Raw genomic sequence first — 18,410 nt, 5'->3', positions numbered from 1 at the left:
AACGAGCATTGCATAGCTGAGACTGGAGCTCTGACTCTCCAACCCCTGCTTTCATTATTACATCACACTCCAGGCAAGACCAAGCAGTGCTCTTAAAAAATTGGTGAGCTCTGAGAAGGTGTTAGCAATAGCCTGGCATCTGAGACTTGACAAATCTCCATGTAAATGAGGTTCATCCTAAAGCTTAATAGTTCACCAGTCTTCTCCCAATGCTTGTGCTCCCCTCCGGACTCCCAAGTGTATAAAGCATCATGTGACCCCGGCTAGTCCAAAGATCATTCGAGGGCTGGGAAGGAATGTGCTAGTAGTGGACTGCAAAATGAAGGGTCTGCTTTTCCTCCTCTGTTTTGTGCAGCTCCTTGGTGAGTAATGTGACAGGAATGGTCTGAGAATGGAGAATGAGGGCACAAAAGCTTTTTCTATTTCAAGCTTTAGGTAATAATGTGCCATGGATTCTGTAGTTGGTGATGTATTTCTAATGCAAGTGGAAAAATTCATTTCCAAATGGACAAAGAGAAAGCGAGTGGGCTGTGATTTGCATCTCTTGTTCACTATACCTCTGCTGCTTGGGGTTTCTCCACTCTTTTATTTTTTTAAGCCTGTAGCTATGCTCTGAAGAGCCATCTTCTGTTGAATATGCATATGTATTTAACATTCAGGAACCATGATTCCTCAGCGAAAGGACTGATTAAACAGTCAAGGAATGTTGATATAGAGGCAAAAGGTGCATTAATGCAATGCTGCGGTGCACAGTTAAAATTAGGAATTGTATCAGCTGAGGCTGCAATAGTTGGATTAACTTGGCTGCATTGCACCACTTGGGGCCAGATCCTCAGATGGTGTAATCCAGCCTTACTTTATTGAAAGCAAGGAAACAATGTCGCTTTACCCCAGCTGATGGTGCAGGGAATTGTACATTTCATAAGGTAAGCTACATATTCCCAGCCAAATCAGGATAGAACTTACTACATATGTGCAATGGAATCAATTTATACATTCAATTGGAACTGTAACCTTTCCTGTCTCTGGGGATTATAATTATGTTGTTGCTACTTTGGTATAACAGGATTTTTGCAGGCCTGCTGATGGGGAAGGAGGCAACTGCCTCAGGGCTTGGTGATTCAAAAGGGCCAGGGCTCCCAGTCACCACTGCTGCTACTTACAGCAGTGGGGTGGCCAGAATCTGGGCCCTTCAAATCACCGCTGGAGCCCCTGCACAGTGCGCTCCAGGCAGCTCTGAGGGCTGCCACGGGGAAGGGAGTCCCATCCTCAGCTCTTTGAGGAGTGCAAAGCCAGCTCCCCACCCCAAAGGCTCAGTGAGGCTGTTGGCCCCATTGGTTTTTTTGTTTGTTTGTTTGTTTGTTTTTTAAATATCTTCTCATAAAGGAAAGGTAAAACCAAAAGTTGCCTACATTTAGGTTTCAGTTCAGTAAGGTTCTCGTGCATGTGTTCACTTTTAAACTTAGAATCTTAGAATCATAGGGTGGGAAGAGACCTCAGGATATCATTGAAACGTGTGGGTTTGTTCTATTGGGTCTGATTCTCATTACATTGCCAGAGCAGGGTAAAGAGGCCTTACATTGGATATACATTTTTGCCTAATTTAAGGCACCTTCATGGCCTTAAATCAGACTCAGGCTTATTGACTTCAGTTAGATTACTCGCGTGCTCTAAGTTAGGAATGTGTGTATGCACCTTGCTGAACCTGGGCCTTCATAACGATAGCCCTGGATGTCCCAGGTTGGCTTTGGAAGTCATACTACATTGACAAGAGTGAATTTTCTGCATTACTGCCACTGTGGTGTGGCTGGGTGACCCCCACACCTACCAGGTGTAGTTCACTGTCCTATGTAATGGCACTTACACCCCTCACAAAGAATGAGTTTTCTCTACCGCCTTGGATGAGAACCTTCTGGCTTTTAGTTCAAGCAATAGAGGCTCATGATCTAAACTCCAGAGGTCCTAGGTTTGGTTCTGCCTGTTGGCCTTACAGCTGCCAACAAACACTTCACTTGAAGGCCGGGTTTGCAGGGCAGCTACATATCTGTTTGTGGTGCAGCCTCACCGTATAAAGAACAGAAACATTTTCATTTTAATGAAGGTGAGACAGTTCTAGGGGTACCTGGGACTATGAGTCACCTTGTTACCCTTTCTCCCTAGCATGAGGGAGTCATGTTTGTGCAAGCTCCTCAACACACCTAGCATGCCAGCCATGAAAGCTCACTCCTTGGGAATGTGCCAGCCCTGTCTTTGTGTTACAGGTTAACAAGAGGTACACCCAGTGCCCGAGTCCCTGTGAAGCATTGCCCAGTGATATTCAGTCCTTGACACTGGCTACTCACAAATCCCAGATTCTTTGCACTCACTCATGAAAAAATTAAAGATTATTTCAGAAAGAATAGAGGTTCCACTAGGAATAAGAGAGAGAGAAAGAAAGATGGAAACAAATGGTTACTCTTAGAGGGTTTATCCCTTCATCCTCCCCCTTCTCTGGTCCTTCTTGCATGAACAGAGAATAGCAATACCCAAAGTTCAGAGATGTAAACAATTCAATGTTTATTGGAGTTAGCTTTCAGCAAGCATGAATCCAGTTTCCTTTCCTTTTTTTCCTTGTTCCTCCTTCCTTCCTGTTTGTCTCCATGTATATAATAACATTTTCAGCTATACTTTAACCAATCATTCTTCTGAAATTTAGCTAAACACTCCTAACATATTGTAACATGATTATCTAACCACTTATATCCCACCACCTTCATTGGTTCACACCCAGCAATTTATTATAAACCAGACAGAAACAATCAAAGAACCAAACAGAAGCCATACAGATAAACAATAAAGAGATGGGGACTATAATGACAAAAAATAAAGAAATGAGGATTTCACAATCCCAAGTATTGATAAGTGGGTCCTTGCCAGACTGAGCACTATCCACCTACATTTTCTTTAAATCTTCTAGGCTCTTCCCTTTATCTGAAGGTGATAGATTGGATCGCCTTTCTAATTGCCCCAAATTGCCTTGTTTCAGTGTCACTGGTTTGGAATATGTCAGGACCTAACTGTACGTTTCCCAGCTAATGGAGGCCCTTGCTGCTTAGCCAAGTGTCTTAGCTTAAGAACAAGGCCTCAGTGTCATGTACAGACAGACTGTGATTTTGATTCTTTGCTTTTATACTCCTGCAATTAGCAAAATGGTAAGAATACAGTTCTTAAGAGTGTAGGCCTTTACAGGCAGTCCTGAATAACTGTATCCTAATAGTTACAATATAAAACATAAAATGTGAAGTAGGGCCTCCATTTGTTACCAGTTACATTCCCTGTCTAATAAAGCAGGTTCCTCCAGAAGTTCAGTCTGTCAGGCAGCTGGCTGGCTTCCTGGGGACCTGAAGCCAAACATTCATGAAACATTCCTGCTCAACAAGATGTCTCCTCAGTGACTGGACACCATTTCTTCCCCCCTCTCTGTGGCTATGTCTACACTGCCCCTCTCTTGCAGAAAAACATATGCAAATGAGGCTAAGCGTAGAATATCACCACACCTCATTTGCATAATTAATGAAGCTCCATTTTTGTGCAAGAGGCATTTGTGTAAAAAACCCCTCTTGTGCAAGAGCCGTCCATATGTGAAAGAACGGCTCTTGCACAAGAGGGGATTTTTGCACAGAAAGGAGCTGTGTAGACAGCTCCTTTTTGCGCAAAAGCCTCTTGTGCAAAAATGGAGCCTCATTAATTATGCAAATAAGGCATAGCGATATTCCACACTTAGCCTCATTTGCATATGTTTTTCCGCAGGAGAGATGCAGTGTAGATATAGCCTCTGATAGGCTGAATCAATCTGTTGTCTCCATTCACAGGCTGAATCAATCTGTTGTCTCCATTCACAGGCTCTTACATTCCTTTTTAATCTGCAAATTCTTTTGATTATTGGCCCCATCTTGAGCAATTGGCTTTCCAGTGGCTGTTGTGGACTGGAGCAAGGGTAGACAACTGAACTTTGCATTATATTACTGGCTGATGAGAGAGGGGTGACAACTCTCTTCTGCTTGAATGGCCCATCACCAAGACACATGATTGCCTGGTGACTCATTTGTATTCCAGAACTATAGAGAAAACATAATTTGCAATATAGTTATGTAATTCCTTTAAAGTTACCCATGCGCATGCACCTCACAATGATTATGAGAATTGGAAGTTACAAGTTGTCAGCAGATCTCTTACATGCTACTACTCTTACTGGATAGAAACTATGAGAGTGAAATATTAGGTGTAGTGAGTTTCTTGGGGCTGAGATAGCAGTAGCTTGTAAAGAACAAGTGAACTTTTTGCCAGTTGGTACTAGTGGACCTCTGGGTCTCCAAAGCATAAGAATGTGCAGAATGTAGTAGATATTTTTGAAAGAGCTTTCTATGGTATTCAGGCATAATGTTAAAAGAGAAATGTGTTGCTTGTTCTCTTGTGCTGTCTGTTTCAGTAAGACCAGCAGAACCTCGTTGGAAGGTCTTGTCTTCATTAGTCAACAGATTGTCTAAACGTACGTAGGTATTGAAGGCACAGTCTAGGACCTCCTCCTCCTCGAGTTTGCCTTTTGAGGTTCCCTGCTAAGATTTCAAACTCTACCAGTTAAACAATGTTAAAACGACAAATGCCCTGTCTACACTATGCTGCTATTTTTATGTGCACATTTTAAAAATGCCCCCCCTGACCCCGCACCTCGAGTTTGTGTATGGCCATATGCAGTGATATTCATAGCATATGCATAGCAGCTCAGTCAGGCCACGCAAATAGAATTTACAATTACAAAGGAATCAGTACGAGCTACTTAAATATCAGCAGATCCCCACTAGCATGCATAGTCTCTTCTCCATCATTCATAACTTTCATTTTAACACTCCTCCATCACCATATAAGAACATAAGACTGGCCATACTGAGTCAGACCAAAGGTCCATCTAGCCTAGTATCCTGTCTTCTGACAGTGGCCAATGCCAGATGCTCCAGAGATCCCTCTCCTGTCATCCATTTCCAGCCTCTGACAAACAGAGGCTAAGGACACCACTCCTACTTGTCCTGGCCAGAGTGGCTAATTGGGCATTGTGGGAAACATGCTAGAGGTCAATAAACTCAACAAAAAACCTTCTGTATACACACTACATGATTGTCAACAGTAAAAGGAGGGGGAGAGACAAAAGTCCCTTGTAGAGGTAAAAGTTTTTTGTCGAAATTGGGCATTTGTCATGATTTTTGTTGTGTTGCAATGTGAACACTCCTGGGGTTTTGTCACCAAAACCTTTTTTAGGCAACAACACTTGCCAGTGTAGACAAGGCCAGAGTGCGACACCCATATTGTTGCACTAGTGACTTTTGCTGGCCAACTGAAGGGTTCATCAGAGCAAATGTTTGTGCCTGTGTCTATAGCAGAGACGGTGTGTTTAAAAATATAGAGTGGGGAGGGTTGAGAAAAGGGTCGTACAAATGTCAGGAATACACTAAGGATGTAAAGACGCGTTTAAACATGCAATCGTGTAACTGCTAAAAATCAGAGCGGTTACCCACGCTGCAGGCTCTGCAGTATAAAGCTTAAATTAGCTTTATACTGCAGAGACCACTGTGAAGCCTCCCTGGGAGCAGGGCCAGCAGAAGTTGCAGGGCCAGCAGAAGTTGCTGCTGGCCCTGCTCCCAGGGAGGTGGCTTCTCCGCAGCAGCAAAGCCACCTTCCTAGGAGCATTCGCTGCAAGCTCTGCAGTTGCCTCCCTGGGAGCGGGGCCGGTAACCCCTGCTGGCCCCACTCCTGGGGAGCTAGTGTATAAGCTGTAGGGGAGGTGGGGGAGCAGCTGGACCCACCATAGACAGGAGCTGCTCCCGCAGGCCCCACGGGTCTGGAGTAGGGTTGCCAGATGTCTAGTATTGACCTGGACAGCCTGGTATTTTCGCCTCCTGTCTGCTTTAAAAAAAATAAATCAGAAAATACTGGACACCTAAAATGTCTGGTATTTTCAATTTTTTTTCCTTGTTAGGAGGCAAAAATACCAGACACCTGGCAACCCTACCACACTTAGCAACCGGGCCCAGCCCCTGGGCACCTCCTGGGACACACCGCCCCGCCCAGCCCTGCCGGACCTCCCTCCACCCCGCTTACTGGTTCCACAGGGGAGCTCTCTTCTGGCACAGAGTAAGAAAACAAGATGGCCACCAGCAAAAAAAGCCCCAAAAGTTTTAAAGGGGCCATGCTGGTTTTTTTTTTTTTTTTTTTTTTGGCGGGGGGCGGGGGAGGGGGTTTTTTTTTTTGGCTTAATAACTGTCGGGGTCCTTTTTTTCCCTCTCAACAACTTTGGTCTCCACCTTTTTTTCCTCAACAGTTTTTTTTTTTGAGGGGGGGAGGCTTCGGTATTTTTGGTTAAACCATCTGGCAACCCTAGTCTGGAGCAACCCCCTGCCCGGAGTGGGCAGAGAACTGCTCCAGCCCTTACTGGTTAACCAGAACTGGTAAGCCTCTCCCTTAATGGGTGAGGTTTACTAGCTAACTGGTTAATCTTTTACATCTCTAGAATTCACATTTTTGGAGGATCAGACAATGTGAGACAACCCACCCACCACAAAGGATGAAATCTGATCTGTACTCTGTGACACAAAGGCTGTATGGTGGGTCAGATAGAATCTGACAGTAGAGATACCAAAGAGCGGGCCCATCTGATTATGTGAACCCCATTTACATACACAGCTGATAAGATAAGCTTCATTTTCAACTGGTGTGCCTGGTGCAGTGGTGGGCAAAAGGGCTTCTGCAGGCTGGATCTAACCCGCTAATCAGGATCTGGGTTCAGGGAATTGGGCAAAGTCTCCTTCCCCACCAGGGGTGTGCGGCGCTTTGCGTCAACCACCTTGGTGGTTGATGCTAAGTGCCCCATGCACCTTGCAGGGCTGGGGAGGAAGCAAAAGAACACAAGAATGGCCATACTGGGTCAGACCAATGGTCCATCTAGGCCATTATCCTGTCTGCCAACAGTGGCCAATACCAGATGCCCCAGAAGGAGGAAACACAACAGGTAATCCTCACATGATCCCCTGTCACCCATTTCCATACAAAAGAGAGACTTTGCATGCTCTCCTCACCCCAGGCCAATCAGGGCCTGGCTGTGGGGGGAAGCACACAAAGTTTCCTCTGACCTTGCCCCCTCCCTGCAAGGGGCACACAGCGCTTAGAGTCAACCGCCATCTCCCTCTTCTGTTTCCCTTAGCCTCAACCGCCCCCCCCCCCTTTGCTTGTCTATTTATTCACTCACCCCTTCTCTGTTGTTTAAATCGCACCTGATGGGACAGGGACTGTCCTTGTGTTTGTACAGTGCTTACTACAATGAGGCCCTAATCCCAAAAGAAAGAAATAATAAGTAATTTTAATACTGGTATTTGGTAATACAACATTCTGGTTTTCCACTTGGAGATCTTGTACATGCACAGACAGTGTTTCTCGCTCAGCCATCGGTGTTCCGCAACTACGTGTTAATCGCAGCGTTGAAAATGTCCCCTGTGCTAACTGCACCCAGGGAGGGGAGCGTTTTGACATTGCTTAATTTAAGATACACACGCAGGCTATAATGCTTTTTTTTTTTTTTTTTTTGCTCCGATGCAGAAAATTCCATCTCTGGCATATAGAGGCAGAATGATGATCTCAGTCTCAGAGAAGTCTCTTTAAATCTACCCACACAGAATGAAGCAGCTGAGTGTAGATCAGTCAGAGCTCAGGAAGGCTGGTTGAATACTGCAGAACTGGGGTTTATAAACATTGGCTCAAAGTCCCAACAGCTGCCCGGTACAACCATAGTGATGCTCTTTTGAATTTGTGATGCACTATCAGTAATGCAAAAAGGTTTGTGTTTGTACGTGTGTTTAGGGACTGGCTAGTCTTCCTACAATTCTCATAATCATTTGCAAGTCTGGGGACTTGTGGAGAGACAAGCCTGTTCGTTTTTCTTGTGTATTAGAAGTTTCATTTATCCAGTCAAGGAGTAAAAACAATATCATGTGACTTAACTGACTACATGTCTTGAGTAATGAACAGGAGTGAAGAGCCCAAATGAGCAGTTTTCAAACAAACCATAAACTGAGGCTGGTTTGGTGGCATTACTTGTCAAATACTTAGAAATCACCACTTCACGCCCCTCTCAGCAAACAGAAGTCAGTCCAATAAAAGCTATTACTTCATGACTCTTGTCTCGCTAATATCTTGGGACCAACCAACTACAACACTGCATCGGATTCACAAAAGCGTCTGCAGAAGAGTCAGTTCATAAAAGAAAGGAAAGAGCTACATTTGTCAGGTAGTTTATCCACAGTGAATAATTGGGCCAACTTCCTCATTTTTTATGATGGCATTTTGACAACCACTCTGGATGGTATTGATTGTTCACAAGTCCTTGAGTCACCGTGAGATCCAGTTGCTAAATTAGGCTTTGACTACAAAGAAAGGTTGTACCGTGTTAGCTATACTACTGCCCCTCCTGCTGGTTTGTATTCTCCAGTCTGTCTGCATCTCTCTGTTGTCTCCAGCCTTATAAATAAAAAATACAGATATAAAGGTGTTCTGATTGTAACACAATAGCATTTTCTGTATGAGGCAAATGGCTTGTCTATACACTGCAGTGGCACTGAAGCAGCTCCGCTGCTGTACTGCTTCAGTGTAGATATTAGCTATGCTGACAGAAAGGATCTCAGTTGGCATAGGCACTCCATCTCCTGAGAAGTGGTAGCTAGGTTGACAGAAGAAGTCTCCTGTTAACCTAACACCATCTACACAGGAACTTAGGTTGGCTTAAAAAACTCTACTCAGTGGTGTGGATTTTTCATAGCCCAAGGCCCTCCTTCTTGTTTAAGGGCATCTGCATTTTTTTTCATGTGCTTTTGCACTTACTCTACACCCAGTTGCAGCCTGTTTAACCGTCACTTAGCCCTGATCCAATTAAACTCCTGTCTCCTTCAGTGAATGGTAATAACACAACTACAGAGATAAAGGAGAGGAATAGGCCTGGTTGACCAGTGAGGTGAAAGGAAATTGTTCAACATGGCAGGTGCCAGTGTGGTCAACTTCCATGATTTCATCACGAGTAGGACATTCTGAGATGTTTCTCTTAAGCTCCTGGAGTCATGTTATTTCTTGAGAATCTCTGCTTTTGTTAATTTTTTTTAAAAAGTGCCCACTCCTCCTGGCTGCGAATGCAAGCTTGCAAAAATGGACTGCAGAGGCTTAGAAACTAGGAGGGATATAAAAAGAATCCAACATATGGTATTATTCAAATCTGATTATTTTATAGCCAAACTCTTGGGGGTTTGAGACAGGAAAGGGCTAGAAGCATGGTGTTTTGAATGCTTTGGGTTGGCAGTCCTGAGGCACTACCCAGATGAAGGCTCTCACACCAGCTCTGAGCAGGTTTCAAATCAATGGCAAAATCAGTAAGTTGTTGAGCATTTTGCCTGGATAAGATCTGAGGAACAGCTTATACAATTGGGTCCTCTGGTTCCAATCTGAGACACTGGCAGTTCATTTCTTTGCAGTTGTTGTTTGTCATTGTGTCGCTGTATTAACTAATTCTGGGAGGATTTGGGGGCTATACAGGGCCAGATCCTCAATTGGTGTCTTGTAGCTCTATTGACTCACCATTTGGCCCCAGAGTGTTTGGAAATGTCTGTGTAGAAATAGAAGTGTATTGCATTCCATTTCTTTCTTTGCTTCTCCTAGCTGCTTCAGTTGCTGTGTACAAACAATGGATCCCAAACACCAATTTTGAAAATGCTTCCAACTGGGATAAAGGCAGAATTCCATGTGCTAACGAGGTGGTGCTTTTCAAGAGTAATGAGGTATTTGATTTTCAAATTAGCATTCATTTTGGCTGGTCTCTACCTGCTCAAGGGAAATGCGCTCAGCCTTCCCCCCTTTTTTTGTCATTTTTTTGCAGGTGATCTCTGTCTTTGTCCAGACAACTCACTCTCTGATGGACATGGTAAGGACACCTATGGCAGCACCAAATATGGTGGGGACAAACACTGTCAAGAATATGGGGCAAAGTCAGCCAAGTGATACAAAGACTGCTGCAATGCAGGCACTTGGGTTCCCGAGCCACTTCTGGTGTCTCATTCGATATCCTGGGTAGTGCAGGTGTGCTTGCACAGGCAATCAGAGTTTTGCTGTGAAGGCAGGGGTGAGCAGAACATTGAAGAACAGTCCTGTAGTGGTGGTTTTATGGAACTCCATTGAAGCTCTCCTCTTAGGGTATGTCTACACTGCCACCCGAATTTGAACTAGGGTGGCTAATGTAGGCATTCAAACTTGCAAATGAAGCCCGGGACTTAAATATCCCGGGCTTCATTTGCATGTTCCCAGGCGCCAGCATTTTTAAATGCCCCATAGTTTGAACTACCTGCCCATGGCTACACGCGGCATGGATTAGGTAGTTCGAATTAAAGCTCCTAATTTAACTACCGTTATTCCTCCTGCAAGGAGGTTTAATGGTAGTTCGAATTAGGAGCTTTAATTTGAACTACCTAGTCCGTGCTGCGTGTAGCTGCGGGCAGTCAGTTTGAACTAAGGGGATTTAAAAATGGCTGCGCCCGGGACCATGCAAATGAAGCCTGAGATATTTAAATCCCGGGCTTCATTTGCAAGTTCGAATGCCTACGTTAGCCACCCTAGTTCGAGCTAGGGTGGTAGTGTAGACATACCCATAGGAAGCCATTTGTTGTCCAGGCTGAGCAAAAGGCAGTCTTGTTTCTAGGGGGAGCAAAGTGGTGGCTCTTGTTCTGTCCCACAGAAAGGAGTGTTACCACAGGATAATCAGACAAATTAGTGTAGGTCATGGGAGGCGGGCGGTATTGGGGCTGATGGGAGGGGAGGGATTTGTAAAGAAATCCCTCCAGAGCAACACTGTGGTGTCATATGTAGGAGAGATCAAGCCAAGGTTCTGGGGCCAAGAGCTCCTTTGGGGTGAGGTCGTACCTTGAAGTTCTAGACAGCCACATCCCAGAGAGAGAGAGAGCGAACTAATTTGGAGGAAGTGCAGAAAAAAGCATAATAAATGGCTCTTGGGGTAAAGGGAGGAACCAGCCCAGAACTAGATATCTGTGCAGCAGTTGGTAAGTGAATACATAAAGTACAGGGTTAAGAGGCGCTGAGCTCCTTCATCTTCCACTCACTGCTCAGCACCATGCAGGATTAAGTCTGATAGGAGGATATTTGAAGGGTAAGAGATTGTAACGGATTGTCACAGGACCAAGTGAAACAAAGGGAAAGTCAAGATGCCCACAAAAGAAAAAATCCTATTGGCCAAATAATATTACCAATAATAAATTAAGGCTCATATGCTGTAGTATTCTAGCTCATAACAAAAGCCACCAACTGAAAACAGCATAAAGTCCTCAAACTGATCGGAGTGTTGCTATCTGGTGCCAAAAGTATCAATTAGCCCGTTGAATAGCCTCCTTGAAGGAAGCCCTATTGTCAATTCAGTCAATGGTCTCTCTGTCTGTCTGGCCACTGAGTTCCATGGGTCTACCTGCGTGCATAGTGCGAAACAGGTTCTGTAGTTCTTGACTGGATCAGGGCCATAGTGAGGACTGGAGTGTGGTATAAGAACTGTATCACCAGTGTGTCTTTCCTGTCCTGGCTCTCTGCCCAATCTATGGTAGTTCCACGTTTCCCCATCATCTCTGAGCACCATTTAAAAACTGACAGAAGAGAGGGAGATGGGACAGAAGCTGCAGGGAGCAATCTAGCATAGACAGAAGCAAGGAATAGGTAGCTGAATGGGTCTTTCTCATTTCTTGTCAATGAGAGGCTCCTCAGGATGTCAGAGGTTCTCCCTGCACAAGGCAGGGTGTAAGCTCTCAGTTGACAATTTCATCATTCAAAAACATTCCACTTCATTCATGTTCCAAGCCACCTTCTCTTACTTCACTAAGCTCTTGTTGAAGAGTGGCCAGTTCTAGAGAGTTTTGAACATTAATCTTTGTGAGGGGAGGAGGAGCAGTTTAAAATAAATTGTGTGATGTGTGCACCACCCTGGCAGGCAGGCAGATGTTCCTGTTAACCTCAATCATGTCACACCAAAGTCAGCCCGTCTTGATTTCTGTGCAAAGAACATTTGCTCATGGAAATGGCAGCTGAGGTTTCCATGGTGACCTGATTTTTCTAGCTATCCTTATATTTATTATAACGGGATCTGGTTTTGGCAATTCTAATGTACCCATCATCTGAAAATCCAGGCTCTAGGATTTTCATCCAGATGTGATCTATTTGTGACACAATTGTCCTGGTCATTTTTAGCTGCTATAAGTTTGTTTGTTTGCTTTTTGTCACTATATCCAAATGGACCTGGCGTTTAAATGTATGGACTATAATTTGCACAAGCTGCTTACTACTGATAGTTTTGGTGCTTTAATAACAGAGTGCCACATGTAATTCTTCTACGTGTGCTTGGAGAAATTATTACCTTTTAATCTAAACTATAAAATATGGAATTTTTAAATAAAGTGAATGTTAGCAGAAAGAAATGTCTATGAAATACGTTGCAAATATAATTGTCAAATGATGTGACATTTACTAAAGAAAAAGTAAGTGCCATATAGTTCAGTAGATTTTATTTTGTTTACCGATTAATGTACTCTGCAGTCTATTGTGAAAGTTCATAACTGCAAAGTATTTATTATTATTCATTATAGGATTAGCCTTTCAAAAACAAGCTAAACAGCTGAGATTAAAAAAAGCTAAGACCATATCTTCTGAAGAAAAAATAGACCTCATAAAAGCTTAATACAAATAAGAACTTCATCTGCAAAAGAACACAAAATTCTGATCTTACCTGAAAGGTTATGGGGTTCACTGACGTATAGGGATTCTACAGCCATGAAGAAAGAGGACAAGTTATTAAAGCAGGCTGAAGAAACTGTTACTTTGCTTGGGTACTGATCTAAAGCACCACATTGAACTGTGGTTTTTAAGCAGAACTTGCCATTTGAAATCAATGCTGTAGTTGTGCTTTAAAATAGGCTGGTGTGGTCCTCAGGAACTAGTTCATGTCAAAGAGACAGGTTTGTGCCTTGCCATACGTAGGTGGTGAGGATTTAGAGTGGTAAATACACCTCATCTCGCCAGCAGAGCAGCTTATCCCTCATGTCTATTACATCTTTATCAATATAAATGATAGAGGGTTTGATCCTGCAAAATGCTGAGCGCTTTCATAGGCCCATGGAAGCTAATGGGAGCTTAGCATACTGCACCCTCAGGCCTTTTACTAGCTGTTAGCTCTGCTGCTGTGATGTCGGAGTCCCAGCCTGACCCTCAAACCTGCCCCTTCCCCTCGGTTGCACACCAGAGGATGTGCCTGCTGTCAGCTGACGGGCGCGCTGATATTAGATTCTCAGCTGAAGATTTCATTCTTGCCATGCTCCAGGGGATTTTATGTCTAATTATTGTGCTGAGCTACCTCAGATTTAGACAATTATTTTGCAGCATATTAGACAGGCTTCTAATGAATGGGAATGTGCTGAAGTCATTTAGCCTCAGAATTTATGTTTTATAGGCTTTTTGTGAGATATGAACCCAAAAGAAATACCCTCAATCTTCGGGCTCCTCAGCTAAATCCAACGTACTCTGCTTAGGGCCTTTTCTGTGAAATGGATCCAAATTGGAACAGCTGGCTCTGAATTCTACCCATTTGGGCCTGATGTCAATAAAGTGGGTCAGACTTGCTACAGCTCAAGCCCCATCAAGACTTAAAATAAGTCATGGAGAATAGGAGTGCCAAATTATTACTTTTTAACATTAACGTGGCATCACAAATGAACGTGGTACTTTACGAGATGAGGAACAAGGCGCCAACCTTGCCCAGAAGAATTTACGGTCAAACACCACTACAAAACAGATGGGGTCAGATCCTGAGCAAGTGTAAATTGTCTCCATGCCTTTGATTTCAACAATTTATAACAGCTAAAGGTTCAGTTCAGGGCTCTTTGCATACTGACCCAACTCCTGCTGCTGTAAAATAGGGTATCTCTAAGGACTGAGACTGGCACCAAGCCCCCAAACAGCCACCATCTATAGTGCAGACCATTCATTTTGTCAAAGTATTACAGACATAAGGATTTATCCTGTATTGACCTGACCGAGGTCTCTAGGGCTCTGATTCAGCTCAGCTCTCTCTATGTACGGGGTGGGGATCTGTTCTCTGGTCTTTGTCACCAGATGATAAAGATGATGCCAAAGTTCAGGATTTTTTTAAAAATCAAAGAATTGATCTGCCCCTCCCTCCGGAGGATGGCATGAAATTTGGTGACTGGCTCATCAGGAAAATGGATTTTCAGGATTGGAGAGAAAAGCAGAAATGCGCCTTTTTAGTCTGCAGCTTCAATATTTCAGTGAAATTGATCACATAAATCAACAAGACTATGTTCAGCTTCTGAGTCTTCATGGAGATGCTACCCAGCCTTTGGCCAAAGAACGGGCCATCACAGCCCATTCCATCAAAGGGCAAAATTCAGATTAGGGACTTCATCTTCTATTGACTTGAGAGATTTCAGTGGGAGCAAGGCACCTAAATACCAGGCTCTAAAAATCTGGATCTTATAGAACTCCTTTCTGCAAGTTTTCCACATCTTCACTTTCCTTTTCTTACTTCCATCCTATCAATTCTACTTGCACCCACCTCAAATAATCTCCCTTTCTCCTTGGCCCTACCCCCTTTTTAGATGTTTTGAATACAGTTATCCTGACATGCCCAGAGTTGCATACAGGGGAAGCTAATTCTTGATATTTAACTCTGTTTCTCTCTCCTCGTAAATCAGCCTCTTCACCCTCCGATCATTTTTGCTGTTCTTCTCTGAATTCCCCTCAGTTTCTCTACGTCATTTTGACATTGGGGCACTCTGAACTGACTGCAGTGTTGCAGATGTGCTGTGGCTATTGGCTACGTACTGTCTATTCACAGCGCGGCAGACCTTAGGTACTGTGTGTGTAGGGTCATGATGAAGGTATAAATGGGATAAGGAGATGGCATTTTTTGTTAGAGAATTCTGGATTTAGTAAGGAATCAATGTAACTCAATATTTTAGCAAGCTCTGCAATGACATTTAGCTGTGATGCAGGGAGAGGAATTGTGCTCTCCATATTCAGCTAGAATCTTTAAAAAACAGGAACTTATTTTATGCTCTTGGGGGGTTAAAAAAGTCAATGCACAAAAGTCTGCTGCATCTCTTTGGAAGTGTCCTCAGTGCTGTCACTCAGAGAAGCTACCTGTCAAAATCTCCTCCACACATTAATCTGCCCTGGATCCAGCCCAGGTTTAACAAACCCCATCAATGGGCTGTGGGTGGCAAACTAACAGGAGCTAAGCAGGAACTGGCTGTTGCAATTTGTCTCAGAGAATACAGGGTTCATTCTCTCTGAGTTGGCAGCCAGTACATCAATATATGCGAAGCGTGGGCTCCTCTGGGCTGTTCTTGCCTTCAGCTTCCAATAGCCAGCTGCTGAGCTGGTCCCCAGAGATCAGGATGGGATTAAGACAGGCTGAAGCCTTAAACTATGTCACGTTTCAGAGGCCCCATGTCATTACCAAACAATCTATATTATTCTAACAGAAAGGACAATGAAAATAGAAATACAAAAGTTTGATATTTGCATATCTATGGGTATATATATATATATAGGCAAGCATGCAAATAAAAACTAGTAATTTCTTTGTATTTAGAGACCCCGCATAATCTCAGACCCTAAATTTAGCTTGTGCCTAAATCTGGCACTGCTGGGAGTTGGAAGCCCTCTCTGCACCTGGCGGAACAGGGCCCTTTCTTTGACAGTTCAATAATTTGAACAAACCCCCAAATTTGGGTTATTAGTGGATCAAAACCTGGCTCTAGGTCACCACTTCAAATCCAGACTAAGGCTATGTCTATACTGCACACCTTTCGCGCAAGAAATATGCAAATGAGGCTAAGCATGGAATATTGCCGAGCCTCATTGCATAATTAATGAGCACCCGCTTTTTGTACAAGAGGCTTTTGAGCAAAAAGGAGCCATCTACACGGCACCTTTTGCACAAAACCCCCCTCTTGCACAAGAGCCATTATTCCTCATTTTTTCCCGAAGAACGGCTCTTGTCCAAGAGGGGGTTTCTGCGCAAAAAGGAGCCATGTAGACGGCTCCTTTTTGCTCAAAAGCCTCTTGCGCAAAAAGTGGGCGCTCATGAATTATGCAAATGAGGCTCAGTGATATTCCACAGTTAGCCCCATTTACATATTTCTTGTGCAAAACGGGTGCAGTATAGACATAGCCTGAGGGTAACATTTTCAAAAGTAGCCAAGTGATTTAGGAGCCATCTTACAAAAGAATGTGAGCACTTAGGACAGATTTTCAAAATTCTTATGGCACCTATACCTGGAGTAAGTACTTGGGGCATTTTCCAGCAGTGCCAAGGTATCCAGCTTCTATGGGAATCAATGGAAATTAGGCACCCACATATTTCTGCATCTCTCACTAGCTACCTATTGCACTGGTAAGGGCCTAAATACCATTGAAAATGTGGCCCTCGGGTGCCTACAACTCACTGAATGTCAATGGGATTTAGTTTTCAAAGTTCACTTAGGTGCTTTCATCTATTTGACCTAGGTTTGTCGTGGCTAGAAGTTGTTTCTATCTGGTGGCTGCCAGTTGCCTGTTGAGCTCTGTAGTCTCTGCTGAATTCCCAGTGGATAGAAAAATCACTGCCTCAGCTGGAGGGAAATGGCTTGGAGGGTGATGCTCCCCACACTGTGACTAAGAACTGGCTTGAGGATGGAGACTAAACTGTGGACTCCCTTCAGCAATAGGCCTTTTAGGAGAGGGCTAAGGAGGCTTTGCAATGCAGCTGCCCACACCAGCCCTGTTCCCTGGGTAGCGAAGTTTGATGTCCAGGGCCAGCAGCTTTCGTGTGCACCACACTCACAATGGAACATGAAATCCAGTGACCTCAGCATTGTAGTTTAAGGCCCACTTTGGGGACAAGTCATGATTCATTCATTCTAATATCAGGCGAACAGGTCCAATATTCCAATATTCAGGACAGTGCTTAGGGCAAGTTGCTTGGCTGCACTCTGCAAAGGGGGAAAGGAGGGAGACAGCCATCCAGATTGGCAAAGCAGCTGTGCAGCCATTCCACTGACATGGCTGGAGTAGCCTGATGTGGCCCTAATTGTAACCCTCCTGTGGGGAGAGGGCACAAGCCATAGGCATGACAGCTCTTCTGGCTCCACACCCGTCCTTAACCATGTTCCACCCCCTGTCCTGCAACAAGCTCCCCATCTGCCTGCTCTGCCCCATGCATCGGGGCAGCTCCTTGGAAAACTTCCCCTTCCTTTGTGTGGTGGCACATGTTGTGCCTGTGGATCCCTTGTGGGTGTGTGACTGTTTTTGTAACCGTCCGCCCCCACAGTGCGTGAAATGGGACAGAGTCTCTCTGCGGCTGGTGGAACGTGAGCTGCTGAACGTGGGTATTGATGAAAGAGCTCTGCAGATGTAAACAAGGGGGTTATTGCAGCACCAGCCAATTTATGCAGGTCGCCTCTCTCCTCGCTCTGTTCTGAAAGGAGAAGAGTGGCCATAGCAACCTCCGCATTGGTAGCTTACTGAGGCAGCTGCTGAGCGCCTGGTTCTCTTCTGTGAAACACACATTCCCTGGTTAATGTGCCTTGCACATATACTCTTCAATAATGTGCTAAAGGACAAGATGTGCATTATGCCCGTGCGGGTGTTCCACTCTTCACTCGCTGATGCGCCTTAGAAGAGCAGGAATGAATGTTGATCCTCATGTGCCGCACAGCCCTGCAGAGAGAGGGGAAAGAAATATGTATAAAAACCAGGGGTGCTGCCGGCATGCATTTGGGAATGAGCATTCTAACCCCAGAATCAATCTCTGACATCTGTCCCGTCGCTGTCTGTCAGATGTCAGTGTTGCAAATGTTTTCTTGCTCTGCCAACCTCAAGCTGCCTCTGCTGTTCAGGCTGGCTGGGTGAAACAAGCACACAAACACACAGAATTGCAGGTGTGCACGGTGCCCTGGGATTCCTTTCCCCAGATTATATTTTTAGCCACCTAATTGTAAGAGCAGAATGTACTAAGCTTTGCAGCATGACACTTCTCCTCTGTTTCTGGTAGAGGTTGATCTTGAAATGCCAATTGCTCTCCTGGGGCCTGGTTCGAATGAATGGCAATGTTTCATGCTAATCCTAAGCACTTTAAGTCCCTGCTTCTGAAACAGCAGAAGTGCTGGCTGAATGTAAAGAGAGGAAAGGAGTGATTTTCCCTGTGATGGAGGTGGAAATCTGTGTTTGTCAAAGGGTATCTTAGGAACCTGTGTATTATATATCTACATGTGCATAAAATTACAGGGATAAATCAA

The 18,410-nt window shown here is 44.3% G+C and overlaps 1 protein-coding gene across 3 annotated transcripts in view; it reads left to right on the top strand.

The window, feature by feature from the left end:
- Positions 1–265: 265 nt before the first annotated feature.
- Positions 266–18,410, top strand: part of AMN (amnion associated transmembrane protein) — a 65,695-nt gene continuing 47,550 nt past the window's right edge. For all 3 annotated transcript variants that reach the window (XM_075926519.2, XM_075926518.2, XM_006119973.5), the window contains exons 1-3: positions 266–362; positions 9,727–9,845; positions 9,944–9,988. In XM_075926519.2, the coding sequence (XP_075782634.2) occupies positions 320–362; positions 9,727–9,845; positions 9,944–9,988 (207 nt within the window). In that variant the 5' untranslated portion in view covers positions 266–319. The remainder of the gene's footprint in view (positions 363–9,726; positions 9,846–9,943; positions 9,989–18,410) is intronic.

The sequence above is a fragment of the Pelodiscus sinensis genome, chromosome 5 (assembly GCF_052426305.1).
Source record: "Pelodiscus sinensis isolate ZL-2025 chromosome 5, ASM5242630v1, whole genome shotgun sequence".
Lineage (NCBI taxonomy): Eukaryota > Metazoa > Chordata > Testudines > Trionychidae > Pelodiscus > Pelodiscus sinensis.
This window is presented reverse-complemented; position numbering and strand designations above follow the sequence as displayed.